Genomic DNA, 13,680 nt, shown 5'->3' with positions numbered 1-13,680 from the left:
ATTTCAGGCTTGCCCAGAAACCATTTTCTGAGAAGTGCAAAATAGTAACTCCCTTCCACTTCATTGTTTCTGTCTTTACCCAGCAGTCATTTTTCTCTAAATTCTGACTACTTCCTATCAGTCAGAGGGCTTACTACTCTTTTAAACAACAAACATAAAAGTGAGATTTGGGTGACTTTTAAGGTGGGCTTCATTGTAATATATTTGATATTGGTATATTTGTTATTTTGAAACAATGTTGGTTAAAGCATCATTATGGTGGCATTATACAAGACAAAAAGGTAGGATGTATAATCTTTTAGCTATGTTATAGATTTTGTTGTGTTTTTTTTTTAGTGAATATATTATAGATTTTGTTGGTTAGCCTTGGAAATAGGCATTACTTATGGCATGTTTTTTTTAATGGCAAATGTTCCTAGTTATAGTTACCTAATTTATAAAGAAACTTTTGACCACAATCCACTGATGTTTGCCTATAGTTAAAAAATGCTTGGGGCTATTATCATGTCAGACATTCTCAGTGTTCTTGTCCCCTTTAACAGACCCTGGGACCTATATAGGATGTGCCTGAATGAGAAGGACACAGCCAACAACTTATCATCAACTTTGGCCTCTTTGCTATTCATTATTTCCTTACAGATCTATACTGACTTCTGCCCATTTTTAATCAGACATTAGTACAGAATATTAAAGAGCAAAAATTGCAATAGTTTCTCTGTTTGATAATTGCCATCATGAGTTGCTTCTATGACTGCTATCTTCCAGTTTGTTTCCAGAGTGGCAATTTCTGTTAGCTTGCTCATATGAAAATTAAAATTCATCCAATAATCCTGAAGGCAAGAACTTGACTTTGAATTAGAGGAAATCTTGTTGTGAACCCTAGAATCAGTAGAACAGGAAAGAGCAGGAGGCTTTATTAGATATGTCTGAGTTATTTAGTCACATAGTATGGACTTATTGTTTATTGAGAGATAATTATTAAGTTCTTACTATGTGCCAGGTACTTTATATAGAGCTGGGTATATAAAGGCAAAAGATAGTCCTTGCTTTTAAGGAGCTTATAGTCTCATTGGGAATGCAACTTGTAGACAACAACCTACAAATAATATAAATAATAAATTGGAGATACTCAATAGAGGGAATATACTATCTTTAAGGGGAATAGAAAAGACTTCATGTAGAATGTGGAATTTTGGCTGGGACCTGAAAAGACAGAGAAGTCAAGAGGCAGAGATGATAAAGGCCAAGCTGGTGAAAATGCCCAGAGTCAAGTTGTGCCTTGTGAGAAGATCAGCATGAGGACCAGTGTCAATGGCTCAGAGAGTATGGGAGGAGTAAAGTGTAAGAAGATTATTAGAAAGGAAGATCCAGGATATAAAGAGCTTTGAATACCAAATAGAAGATTTTTGTATTTGACCTGGAGGTGATAGAAAGCCACAATAGTTTATTGAATTGGGGAACATTGGGGAGGAAGGTGATATGGTCACTGAATAGAGGTTAGACTAGAGTGGGGAGAGACTTGTGGCAGGGTTATAAAATCAGCAGCTTTTGCAATAGTTCAGGCAGGAGGTAATGAGGTATTACACCAGAGTCTTGTTAGTGTCAGAGGAGAGAAGGTAATATATATGGGAGATATTACAAAAATAAAATTGGGATGACTAGGCAACAGAATGGTTATGTTGTTCAGGTGTTGGGGGTGAAAAGAGAGTAAGAAGTTGAGGATGGCAATTAGATTTTGAGCCTGGGACACTGAGGTAATGATGTACTTGACTGTAATAGGGAAGTTAAGAAGAAAAGAACGTTTGATTGGGGGAAGTGGGTGATTTCAGTTAGGGGTTAAATTTAAGATGTCTATGAGATAACCAACTTGTGATATCTAATAGGCAGTTGAAGACATGAGACTAGAGGTCAGGAGACAGGTTAAGACTAGATAAGTAGATCTGAGATCCATCTACTGCCCACAGAAATGATGAATCATTAAGAGAAATGGTATAGAAGTAGAAGAGATGAGTCTTGGGAGACATTGGTGGTTAGTGGACATAACTTGGAAGAAGATCCAGGAAGGAAAAGAGACTGAAAAAGAGCAACAAATAGTTTGGGAGAGAGCCAGGAACCAGCAGTATTTTCAGGAAAAACCTAGAAAGTATTGAGAAGTTATCTTCCCACAATCAATCTTGTCAGAGCCTACAGAGAGGTCAATAAAAACGAGGATTGTGAAAAGACCACCATGTTTGAAAATTAAGGAATCATTGATGAATATGAGAGCAGTTTCTGTTGACTAATATCAATTGTAGACATCCTTCTCAAAATATAGCTATGAAAGGGCTGGGAGAGTGGGAAGAAGGGGTGGGAGTAGAGGGGAATGGGATTACAAGTAATGGAAATAGATCAAGAGGTGTTTTTTGTTTGTTTGTTTGTAGATAGAGGTTGAGATTAAAGATCTGCTGGAGAAAACTTGTTGGAATCAAATAATTTGTCCACATAGAAATGAATTTGTATTCCAAGGAAGAAGATCAATCTCTGAGATAGAGGTGAAGGAGAAGATAGTGAAGAAAGGCATCTGAGTGATATTAGATGAGGAGGGGAGAAGAGGGAAATGTTAGTTAGTGAAAGCCCTCAATTTTTGTATTGAAATATGAGACAAGAAAGAATCCAAAACGGGCCTGCACTACTGAAACTTGAGCTTTAGAAAATATATTTATAGTTTTTAATTTTTAATTTTTTTTTAGTTTTTCTTAGTTAAGGTACTAGACTCTTATAGTTTTCTTCATGTCTGTTAACAATAGGTATTGAGGCAGCTAGGTGGCGCAGTGGATAAAGCACTGGCCCTGGATTCAGGAGAACCTAAGTTCAAATCCAGCCTCAGACACTTGACACTGACTAGCTATGTGACCCTGGGCAAGTCCCTTAACCCTCATTGTGGCCCCCCCCCCAAAAACAACAACAACAACAACAACAACAAAACCAAAACCAACAAAACGCATCAAATGATTCACAGGTTAAGGAAAAAAAATGAAAATGAAAAGGGGGGCAGGGCAGCTAGATGGTACAGTAGGTAAAGCCCTGGAGTCAGGAGGACCTGAGCTCAGATCCAGTCTCAGATATTTACTAGCTATGTGACCCTGAGCAAGTCACTTAATCCCAGTTGCATCCAAAAAAAGGAAAGAAAATGAAAAAAAGATGATCCTGAAAATTTTTCTGTATTTTAATAATTAAAAATGAAATCATGTAGAATGTGAGAGATGACCACATAGCAATTACTATGATTTTTCTAATAGAAATTTATCAGAAATCTTGTTCTTAGAATTTATTCTGCTGGCTTTGTATTTCTCTACAACCCTGAATATTTGGACTAAGTGAAGTCTTCCTAACTGAAGAGATTAGGAGAGATCTGTTGTCTCATTTATGGAAAACTCATCTTTTTTTTTTTTTTTTAAGTGAGTCAATTGGGGGTAAGTGACTTGCCCAGGGTCACACAGCTAGTAAGTGTTAAGTGTCTGAGGCCGGATTTGAACTCAGGTACTCCTGACTCCATGGCTGGTGCTCTATCCCACTGCACCACCTAGCTGCTCCTGAACCACTCATTTTAAGATTAAAGGTTGCTCAGGCTTCTTTGCATTTAAACTAGCTGTTAAATTTATTTTCTTTTTTGTAATCTTTGGCTGTTTCTTGGTATGCCCCTGAGGAGTTCAAGATGAATGATTTTTAATGGATAAAAATCTTCAAAATCCCTTGAATGAAAAGTTTATTATAGGTTACTATTTTGTTTAAACCCAGGGTCACACAGCTAGTAAGTGTCCGAGTCCACATTTGAACTAAGAAAGGATGAGTCTTTCTGACTCTGTGCCTGGCAATCTATGTATTACGCTACACAGCTGCCTAAGCCTTCTAGAATCTTGTCTGCATTTGGTTCTAGTATGGAATTTGGTGAAAATAATGTCTTATATTCTCCTGAATACTCATTGTAGGTGCAGTTCCTGGGGAAAGATCTGTTAAGTGGAATCCAGCAAATGTGCCAGGAAAATGCAGATTAATAGTTGGAAATTTAAAAAAATATATACATTTTTAAATCCACCTATTTCAAAGTATATTTGTTTAAAGGCTACAGTGTTTTAGTTTATTTGCCAAGGCTGGCTTCCGTTTCTCCTGTAGAGTATTGCAGTGACTTCCCAATTGATCTCTCCTTCCATTCCATTCCTTAGACACTTGCCAGTGATTTTCTTCAAGTGTAGGTTTGACCATGTGATTGCTGTTTTAAAAATTTTACTGACTTTCTATCACTTTCTAGGAGCAAATAGAAACTCCTCAATTTGGTTCTTTACAACCTGACCCAAACATCCTTTTCAGTCTTACATTTACTTCTTCCTTACCCATGTTACTTTACTGTCAATTTAGTGTCATTCCTATTATAGAATGCATTTCTCATGTTCCTCCCATTCCTTCTCCCCTCCTCATTCCCTTCCCATTCTTTCAGTGTTCTTTATGAAGCTGTTTCATTTCCTTCTATCCATCTATACAGGCCTTTCTGATGAAATCACATTCTGTTATTTATTATAGCACAGTAATATTCCATCATAGTCATATGCCACAGCTTGTTTAGTTATTTCCTCATTGATGAGCATTCCTTTGATGTCAAATTATTGGCCACCACAAAAAGAGCTGCTATATTTTTGTAAAAATAAATCTTTTTCTGTTTTTTGGGATGTAAACCTAGCAGTGATATTTCTGGTTCAAAGGGTATGCACCATTTGATAAGCCCTTTGGGCATCATTCCAAATGGCTCTTGGATCCATTCACAACTCCGCCAATAGTGGGTTAGCCTCCCATGAAACATATCTTTGACCTTTGTGGAATGACTTTTATTTTTATAAATTTATTTCAGTTTTCTATATATTTGAGAAATGAGGCCTTAGAGAAACTTGGTATAACATTTTTCTCCCAGTTTAATAATTTCTAATTTTCTTTGCATTGGTTTCCTTATTAAAAATCTTTTTAATTTTGTGTAATCAAAATTACCTATTTTATGTCCTGTGATCCTTTTTAGCTCTTGTCTGTTTAATAGACTCTGCCCTTATTCATGGATCTGACGGTTTAATTTTTTTCATGTTTTCCTAATTTGCTTGTGATAATACATTTTAAATCATGGACTCATTTTGAATTTATCCATGTATTTGGTGTGAGATGTTGATCTATGCCAAGTTTCTGCTTTCCAGTTTTTTCAGCAACTGTTGTCAAATGGTGAATTCTTACCTCTAAAGCCAAGTTTATCAAACACTAAATTATTATTTTGATTTACTAGTGTATATTGGGTACCTAATCTATTCTACTGATCTATCATTCTATTTCTTAGCTGGTATGTGATGATTACTGCTTTGTAATGAAGCTTGAAATCTGGTACTGCTAGTTTTGCCTTCCTTCACATAATTTTCATTGATTCTTTTGATATTCTTTACCTTTTGTTCTTCCTGATGAATTTTGTTATTTTTTTCTAGTTTTATAAAATAATTCTTTGATAGTTTGGTATGGCACTGAACTAAGTAAATTAATTTGGATAGCATGGTTGATTTTTATTATAATGGCTTTACTTATCCATGACCGATTAATGTTTCTTCAGTTGTTTAGATATGTTTTTATTTGTGTAAAAAGATGTTTTGTAATTGTGTTCCTGTGGTTCCTGGGTTTATCTTGGCAAGTAGACTCCCAAATATATTATGCAGCCTGCAGTTATTTTAAATGGAGTTTCTCTATCTTGTCTTCCTGGATTTTGTTTGTAATATATAAATATGTGATGATTTATATGGGTTTATTTTATATCCTGCAACTTTGGTAATTGTTTCAACTAGTTTTTTTAGTTTATTTTCCCTGTTTCTTTAAGTAAGCCATCGTGTCATCTACAGAGAGTGAGAATTTTATTTTCCTGTTACTTGTTCCCATTCCTTCAGTTTCTTTTTTCTTTTCTTTTTTAGTTTGAGGATTAAGTGACTTGCTCAAGGTCACACAGCTAGTAAGAGTCAGAGGCCAGATTTGAAGTCAGGTCCTCCTGACTCAAGGGCCGTGCTTTACCCACTGCGCCACCTGGCTGCCCCACCTCCTTCAGTTTCTTTTGCTTTTCTTACTTAATGTAGCCAACATGTCAAGTAGAGTATCAAATATCAATTAATAGTGGTTACAGTGGACATCCTTCCTTCACTCTTGATTTTGAGAAGGCTAATAGTGCATTCCCATTACAGATCATTCTTGCTCTCATTTTAGATAGATATTACTTATTTTAAGAATGGCTCCATGTATTCCTCTCCTTTTTGGTGTTTTTTGGATGTTATATTTTCTTGAAAGCCTTTTCTGTATCTGTTGGCTTTATTAGATAATTTTTATTGTTTTTGTTATTGATATGGTCAATTATGCTGATACTTTCCCTAATATTGAATCTATCCCTGCATTCCTGATATAAATCCCACCTGATCATATTATATGATTTTTGTGATAAATGGCTGTGATCTCTTTGTTAGTATTTTAGCTAAAATATTTCCATCAGTATTGATTAGGGAAATTGGCCTATAGTTTTCTTTTTCTTTTTGTTCTCCATGGTATAAAAAGCATACTTTTTTTTTTCATAGAAGAAATTTGGTAGGTCTCCTTTACCTTTTTTTCCAAAGTTTATATAATATTGAAATTGTTTCTTAAATGTTTGACAAAATTTATTTGTATTTTATTTCCTCTTCTCTTAATCAGGGCAATTAAAAATATTTATTCATTTTTCTTCTAAGTTTTACAGACCTATCATTTAACAAAATAGCTCCAAGTAATTGCTTTAATTTTAACTTCATTGGTGCTTTTGCCTTTTCACTTTTGATACTGGTAATTTGGGTTTTTGTGTTTGTTTTTATCAAATTAATGAATGATTTATCTAATATATTAAAATAAAATCAGCTACTAGCTTTATTAGTTATTATTTTAAACATTTTTAGTTTTCTTATTCTCTCCTTTTTACTATGAGTTCCATTTTGGTGCTTAATTAGGGCTTTTGAATTTATTCTTTTCCTGCATTTGTTGTTTGTAGGCTGAATGTTCAGTTCATTGATCTATTTCCTGCGTGTGCCCCACGGCCCCCCCCCCCCCCCCCTTTTTGGTTGGGGTTGTAAATGTTTAGAGATAGAAATCTTTTCCAAGCATTGCTTTGGCTGCATCACGCAAATTTTTGTATGTACTTGCAAATACAAATACCAATGGTCATCCTTTAGTGCCTTGGATCTTGGGCCAGGTTCCCTACTGCCTTTTCATGCATTGTAACTATCTCCCAGAACTGTGTATGAACAGTGAAGTTGCCAAACAGCCCCCATTCCTGCCCACAGAAGTAGTTTTTCTTCGTAATGTCCACCTGCTAAAGGGGAGTGCCCCCTTTAGTTTTTGTCAATGTGTCACTCAATTTTTTTCCCTCTCTTTTATTCCCTTTACATTCTTAGTCATAAGTATCTGTAATTGCTTCATTTAAGGAAACCCTGTTTCTCAATGAAGCACAGCAGGGAGTGTGAGAATATTATTACCAGGGTTCCCCCTGCTGAGAAAGCATGGGGTGACCTTTCTAAGGTCAAGCCAGCTTCCGGAAGTTACCTCACAATTCATGGACTGCCTTTAAGTGCATTTATGAAGTGTATTCAATGTGCCAGGCATTGTGCTTATAAATATATCTTTTGATTTTAGCAGTCTTGGAAAAATAAGCACTATTATTGTCCTCATTTTACAGTTGAGGAAACTGAGGTAGGGAGGTTTAGTGAGTTAGCCAGGGATATAAAGATAACAAGAGACTATATCTGAACTCTGGTCTTACTTCCTAAAGGTCTATATCCTTATCCTCTCCTTCACTTAGCTGTATCTTTATAGATACAACAAACCTCAAAGGAAGAAGAGATCTTGCTAAGTGGTGGTGGCAGAAGAACATTTTGGATTAGAAATGTGAAGGACTTAAGAGTTATAATTCTCAGTTCTCTTCCCATTAGTGATTAGAGAATGACTTTATGTGGCTACAAAGGCAGTTCTGTTGTCCCCTCTTCTGCTTTAGAGTATCCCTTCCATAAACATCAATTCTAGTGAGTTCAAATTTGCCTCTTACCATTAGAATCCTCTGGTTCATCTTTTATTGCAAATTTGTGTACATCTGAAACATGGGTGTATTCTTCCCACTTAATAATATTAATTTTGTATGGTATGTTGTGTTGGTAAACATGGCCAGGTTTTTTTCTTTTTCAATTTAAACCCTCTTAATTAAATTTCAAAGACTCTGAAGTTTATCCATTTTTATCAACCCTTGTTAGTAGATCTGTGTACTCATTTCCTGTGTAAAAAGCCTATTGTTTTAGGGTTCCAGAATTCAAAAACCCAGCTGTTCACTTCCCAAATCATTACTTCTACTTCAATTTTGTGGTTGGTATAAATAGTTTGAAGATCCCGTCTGATAGCATTATTTGTGCCAAAGTGAGATTCTGGGATTTTGTTGCCATAATGAGATTTAATAACTCTGGGATGAGGGGTAAGGAGTCATGTTTTTTGCATGTATCCTGACTTATTCAGGTATAATATAATAACTGTCTGTTCTATATCACTTTTGTTTGCAGTAGTTTATGTGCATTCTTTCATGTAATCTTTAAAACAACCCTATTTGTTGGGTGCTCAGGTATTCTCATTTTGCAGGTGAAGAAACTTATTTTTCAGAGAATTTACGTAACTTTAATGCCATTTTCATCACCTTCCCAAGATAAGGATGTTAACATCCTTTGCAAAAATATTATAACAGGTGTACTGTTTATTTAAGAATTGAGCAAAAGTGTGGAAATGATAGTGTTGCTACTTTAAGACAGGTAGTTGCAAGCTTTGCAAAAAAGTGAGCACGCATTATGAAATAACAAACACTTGTTATTGTGACGGGTAAAACTAAATGTGTGTGGTCACCTTACTTATCCCCAGTGTGGGGAATGCTAGCTAGGATTTACTTATAAATTAGAAGCTTCAGCAATAGTTTAGGCATTAATGTATATTAGATGTTAGCAAAGAGAGAACATGTTTCTCTGCAAAGATAGGAAAGCCTAGCTAAGATCTACATGGGAGGGAGAGGGAGGGGAAAAAAAAGGTGCCTCCACCTCACAGACCCACACTACCAAGAGAGAGATCCTGAGTCTCCACCAGCAGAAGCTCCCTGCAGGACAGGAAGAGGGGTGGTCCCCACACACAGCTCCAAGCTAATTGGCTGGTAGCATTCAAGTCCATTGATTGACATGACTTGAAGGCAGTCTATGAATTGTGAGGTAACTTAGAAAGGTCACCCCATGCTTGTGGGGGAAGTGGGACCCTGGTAAAAATATTCTCACATTAGGCTGCATACATAGTAAATTCCCAAATGGGTAATTTCTTAAACAAGTGAGTTATCTTTGAGTTCTTCTGAGCTGTTTAAAAGGATGGGCAGAAGACCTGTTGTTCCCAGGAGAAAAAAGCAAAATCATCATTCCACCTAGTGACTAGATCTTGATTTTAAAAACATACAGTTTTGGACCAGTGATTTCTTTTTCTTCTTCTTTTTTTTCTTTCTTTTTTTTTGCGGGGCAATGGGGGTTAAGTGACTTTCCCAGGGTCACACAGCTAGTAAGTGTCAAGTGTCTGAGACCGGATTTGAACTCAGGTCCTCCTGAATCCAGGGCCGGTGCTTTATCCATTGCGCCACCTAGCTGCCCCAGGACCAGTGATTTCTAGTCACATAAAATGTTGTCTTTTTCTTGAATTAGAAAATAGCATCATGGATCATATAGGCTAATTGCTTTTTTAAGATACTGTTAGTAATGCTGGGTTAACTACTTAAGAAAAATACACTCCTTTGAGGTGTTTGGTCTTCCATATAATTATTTTGCTATTCATTTCTCAACTGTGAAGTAATGAAAGGATTAGTCTGGGTGACCTTGAAATTGGACTAAATGACTGTGAATCTCTTCTATCTCTTGGTTTTTGAACCTATGAATTAAGAAAAAAAATTAATGTAACTTAACTACAGTTCTATCAGGTATTATTCATATTTTTTCATATTTTTCAGTTTGTTTTAAAAGAATTCTATTATAAATAGGTTGATTGGTCATCTTTGAACTGTCAGTGTTCTAATGATGTTCAGTGTTATCAATGCATGGCAGAGAATTATTATGTTACCTCTTTTCTTTTATGGTGGGGCATTGAGGGTTAAATGACTTGCCCAGGGTCACACAGCTAGTAAATGTCAAGTGTCTGAGGACAGCTTTTAACTCAGATCCTCCTAAGTCTAGGGCTGATGCTTTATCCACTGTGCCACCTAGCTGCCCCAGTGTTGTTATGTTAAGTGTGACTCTTTCACTTTGGAAAGAAATGCTCTTAATGACTGATACCATAGGGACCTTATGTTCAAATACTTTTAAAAAAATATAGTGGCAATAAGTCTAGATTACATTAAGAAACTTAAAGAATTGTTGTCGCTATTTATTCCTTTATTGTTTAACATGACAAAAGAACTTGCCGGTTAGGATCATAAACAGAGAGCTAGTAGGGATCTTACTGGTCTAGCCTTTCCATTTTACAGATGAAGAAACTGAGGCCCAGAGTGGTAAAGTGAGTTACCCTTGTGAGTTTTATTAACATTAGTGTTTTGTAATAAGTAATCTTAAGCTTAAATCATGTATTAATTTAGGATGGAAACAATGTGGATGAGTAGAAAGGAGAAAGGATCTGGAATAACAGTACTACTAATTTTAACTCCTTATGACCCCTGGAAACCTCTCTAGGCCTCAATTTGGCCATTTTAAATGAGGAGGTTGTACTATTTTGTGGCCCCTGAGGAGTTTTCAGTTTTAGATACAGCTTTTTTGATGTTTTAGTTTTCAGATTAATGTATTTTAAGTGTGAAGTGTTCATTTTTTTTTTTGTAATTTCACCTGTAAAACTAGGAGGAATTCCATTTCCCTTTCCTCTTTCTGTAGTTATTATATTTCTCTGTTTCAATTAATTAATTAATCAATTTATTGATTGATTGATTGATTGATTGATTGGGGCAATGAGAGTTAAGTGACTTGCCCAGGGTCACACAGCTAGGAAGTGTTAAGTGTCTGAGGGTGGATTTGAACTCAGGTACTCCTGAATCCAGGGCCAGTGCTTTATCCACAGAGCCACCTAGCTGCCCCATTTCTCTGTTTTTATAAAACATTGCTATACACAAAAAGATTTACTATACTTGATAGGATTTGAGACTTGTGAATTAAGTTTTATCATCAGTACCTGGGTCCTTGGATTCCTTTAGATAAGGAGATATTGGGATCCAATTTATGACACATAAATCAGCATAGAGGACTTTAGATGTGGTTTTCATTTGTGTACTTGTATGGTCATAACCACCATCTCCTTTTCCTTTGATAGTTGGCACAGTGGATTCTGTTATTCACTCTCATCCTTTTTGATAACATATCTTTAAACAAAAATGTTTTCTCCCAAATTCTTAAGTAATCTTTTTAAGGTGGCCAGTAGTTGGGGTTAAGTGATGTGTCCAGGGTCACACAGCTAGTAAATGTCTGAGCTCACATTTGAACTCGGGTCTTCCTGACTCCAGAGCATGTGCTCTATCCACTGTGCCACCTACCTTCCCCCATCCCCTCCCAAAAATTTCTTTCAGCAAGTTTCTTTGCTAAGTGTCTCATTTCTGAGGTAAATGAGAACTGATTGAAATTTGTAAGAATAAGAGCCATTGTCCAGTTGATAAATGGTCAAAAGATATGACTGAGCAAAATAATCTCTATCTAAACCTATAAGAGAAAATACTCCAAATTAAATTATTTAAAATTGGAGAAATGTCAATTAGAGAAACTCTGAGGTTTAGCTTCACACACTTCAGATAAATAAAGTTGCTAGAAATGAAAAATTACACATTCCTGAGCAGACTTGTGAAAACAGGTACAGCGATGCTATTGGTAGAAGGATGAATTGGTATAGACAATCTGGAAAGAAATTTTGGAAGTGTGCCAAAATTATTATACTGTGCATACCTATTAACATACAAATACTACATCTAGGTCTATACTGCAGAGAAAGAGGAAAGTTCCTAAAAATACAAGAATACTTATAGCAGCTTTTTTGGGTACTGATTAGAAACTGTATAGGGTAGTGCCCATCCCTTTGGCACTTTGTAAAGAGCCTAGGAGACACTTTAATAAATGCTTGTAGACTTGAATAGCTGTTCAAATTATGAATGTAATGGAATGCCATCATCTTGTAAAAAATGATGAAAAAGATGGTTGCAAAGATCCTCAGGAAGAATTGTATAAACTAGAAAGTAGAAAGAGCAAAACAAAGAAAGCAGTTAATACTGTAAACACAGCACTATAGGATTGGACAATTTTGAAAGACTTGAGAATTCTTTTCAGTGCAGTGTTCAACCATGATTCCAGAGGACCAGTGATGAAGAATGTGACACATTTTTGGACATGAGAATTTGTTTTATTTGTGCATATTTATTACAAGGGTTTTTTTCTCTCCTTCCATCTTCCACTTCTGTCTACTTCTCCCATTTCATATCAGCTGTATTCAAAAATACAAATATAGCATTTGTTTAAAATTCAAATATCCTAACTATTGGTAGAGATTAATTGGTAATGGAAAGCAGCCTGGAAGAAATATGGTTTATTCCAGGACTTCACACCATATACCTTAATAAGTTGTTTACCACTTTTTAAAAGTTATAAATAAACTTTTTTACCATATTTTGTTTTTTTCTGCATCAGCAAAAAGGTTTTCTGAAAAATATTTTTGGGTTTATAATAAATTCTAGTTTTTAATACATTTATTCTTTCCTTTGATAAAATCATCTTGATGCTTAGGGACTTGAAATTGAATTTGAAACAAGTTAGAGAGAATACAAAAACTATAGGGAAGATTTCTTCAGGAATAGCAGAATAAAGTTCAAGGAGTAAATTCGGTCACTGAGTTCTGAATTTTATTTTGATTTCTAGCCATGCTGAAGGGTTATTTTTAAAAAATCAAACTTAAACCTTGGCAAAGTATAAGATGAAATCTTATTCCATTAGGTTTTTACTTCAGTGATTTTTGGATTCCTATTTTCTTCTGGCTTTTTTCTCATCCCTATGTAATTTTGAATTCATTAAGAATAGTATACTATGTGAGAAAACTTCATGCACTTATATCTGTTGCTAACAGATAAGGATTTCTAAAATGTTGAGTTCTGTATACCTTTCTAAAAAAATTCTTTTCTTTACAGAATGCTGCCTTTTTATATGGCCTTGGTTTGGTCTACTTCCATTACAATGCATTTCAATGGTAAGTCAGCCTAATGACAGTTCTTTTCCAAAACAATGTGTTCTTTTGGTATATAATAAGAAATTTTATTGAACTTTTTTTTGGAAATAGAATATTGATTTAAAGCTATCCAAACTTGAGAAATTGTGAGGACCCATTTTCTGTTAACATGCTTATGTTTTATTTCTTCTCACTTGAAGCTTTATCTCATAGTTAAGAATATTAGTGCAGTGGGAAGAGTGAATGGACTTGAAGTTAGAATTAACTTGGGGTTAAATTCTTGGTTTGTCTTCTACTACCATTGTGACACGTTTGGTAAACTTCCATTTCTTTCTAGATTAGATGATTCCTAAATTTGTTCATAATCCTCAGTTT

The 13,680-nt window shown here is 35.2% G+C and overlaps 1 protein-coding gene across 5 annotated transcripts in view; it reads left to right on the top strand.

Annotated features, from left to right (window-relative positions):
* The window catches only part of KDM6A (lysine demethylase 6A), a 272,112-nt gene that overhangs the window by 117,020 nt on the left and 141,412 nt on the right, over positions 1–13,680 (top strand). For all 5 annotated transcript variants that reach the window (XM_043993008.1, XM_043993006.1, XM_043993005.1 and 2 more), the window contains exon 5: positions 13,268–13,326. In XM_043993008.1, coding sequence (XP_043848943.1) covers positions 13,268–13,326 — 59 coding nt within the window. The remainder of the gene's footprint in view (positions 1–13,267; positions 13,327–13,680) is intronic.

This window comes from Dromiciops gliroides, chromosome 3 (assembly GCF_019393635.1).
Source record: "Dromiciops gliroides isolate mDroGli1 chromosome 3, mDroGli1.pri, whole genome shotgun sequence".
NCBI lineage: Eukaryota > Metazoa > Chordata > Mammalia > Microbiotheria > Microbiotheriidae > Dromiciops > Dromiciops gliroides.
The sequence above is the reverse complement of the archived record's forward strand: the minus strand, read 5'-3'. Positions and strand labels throughout refer to the sequence as shown.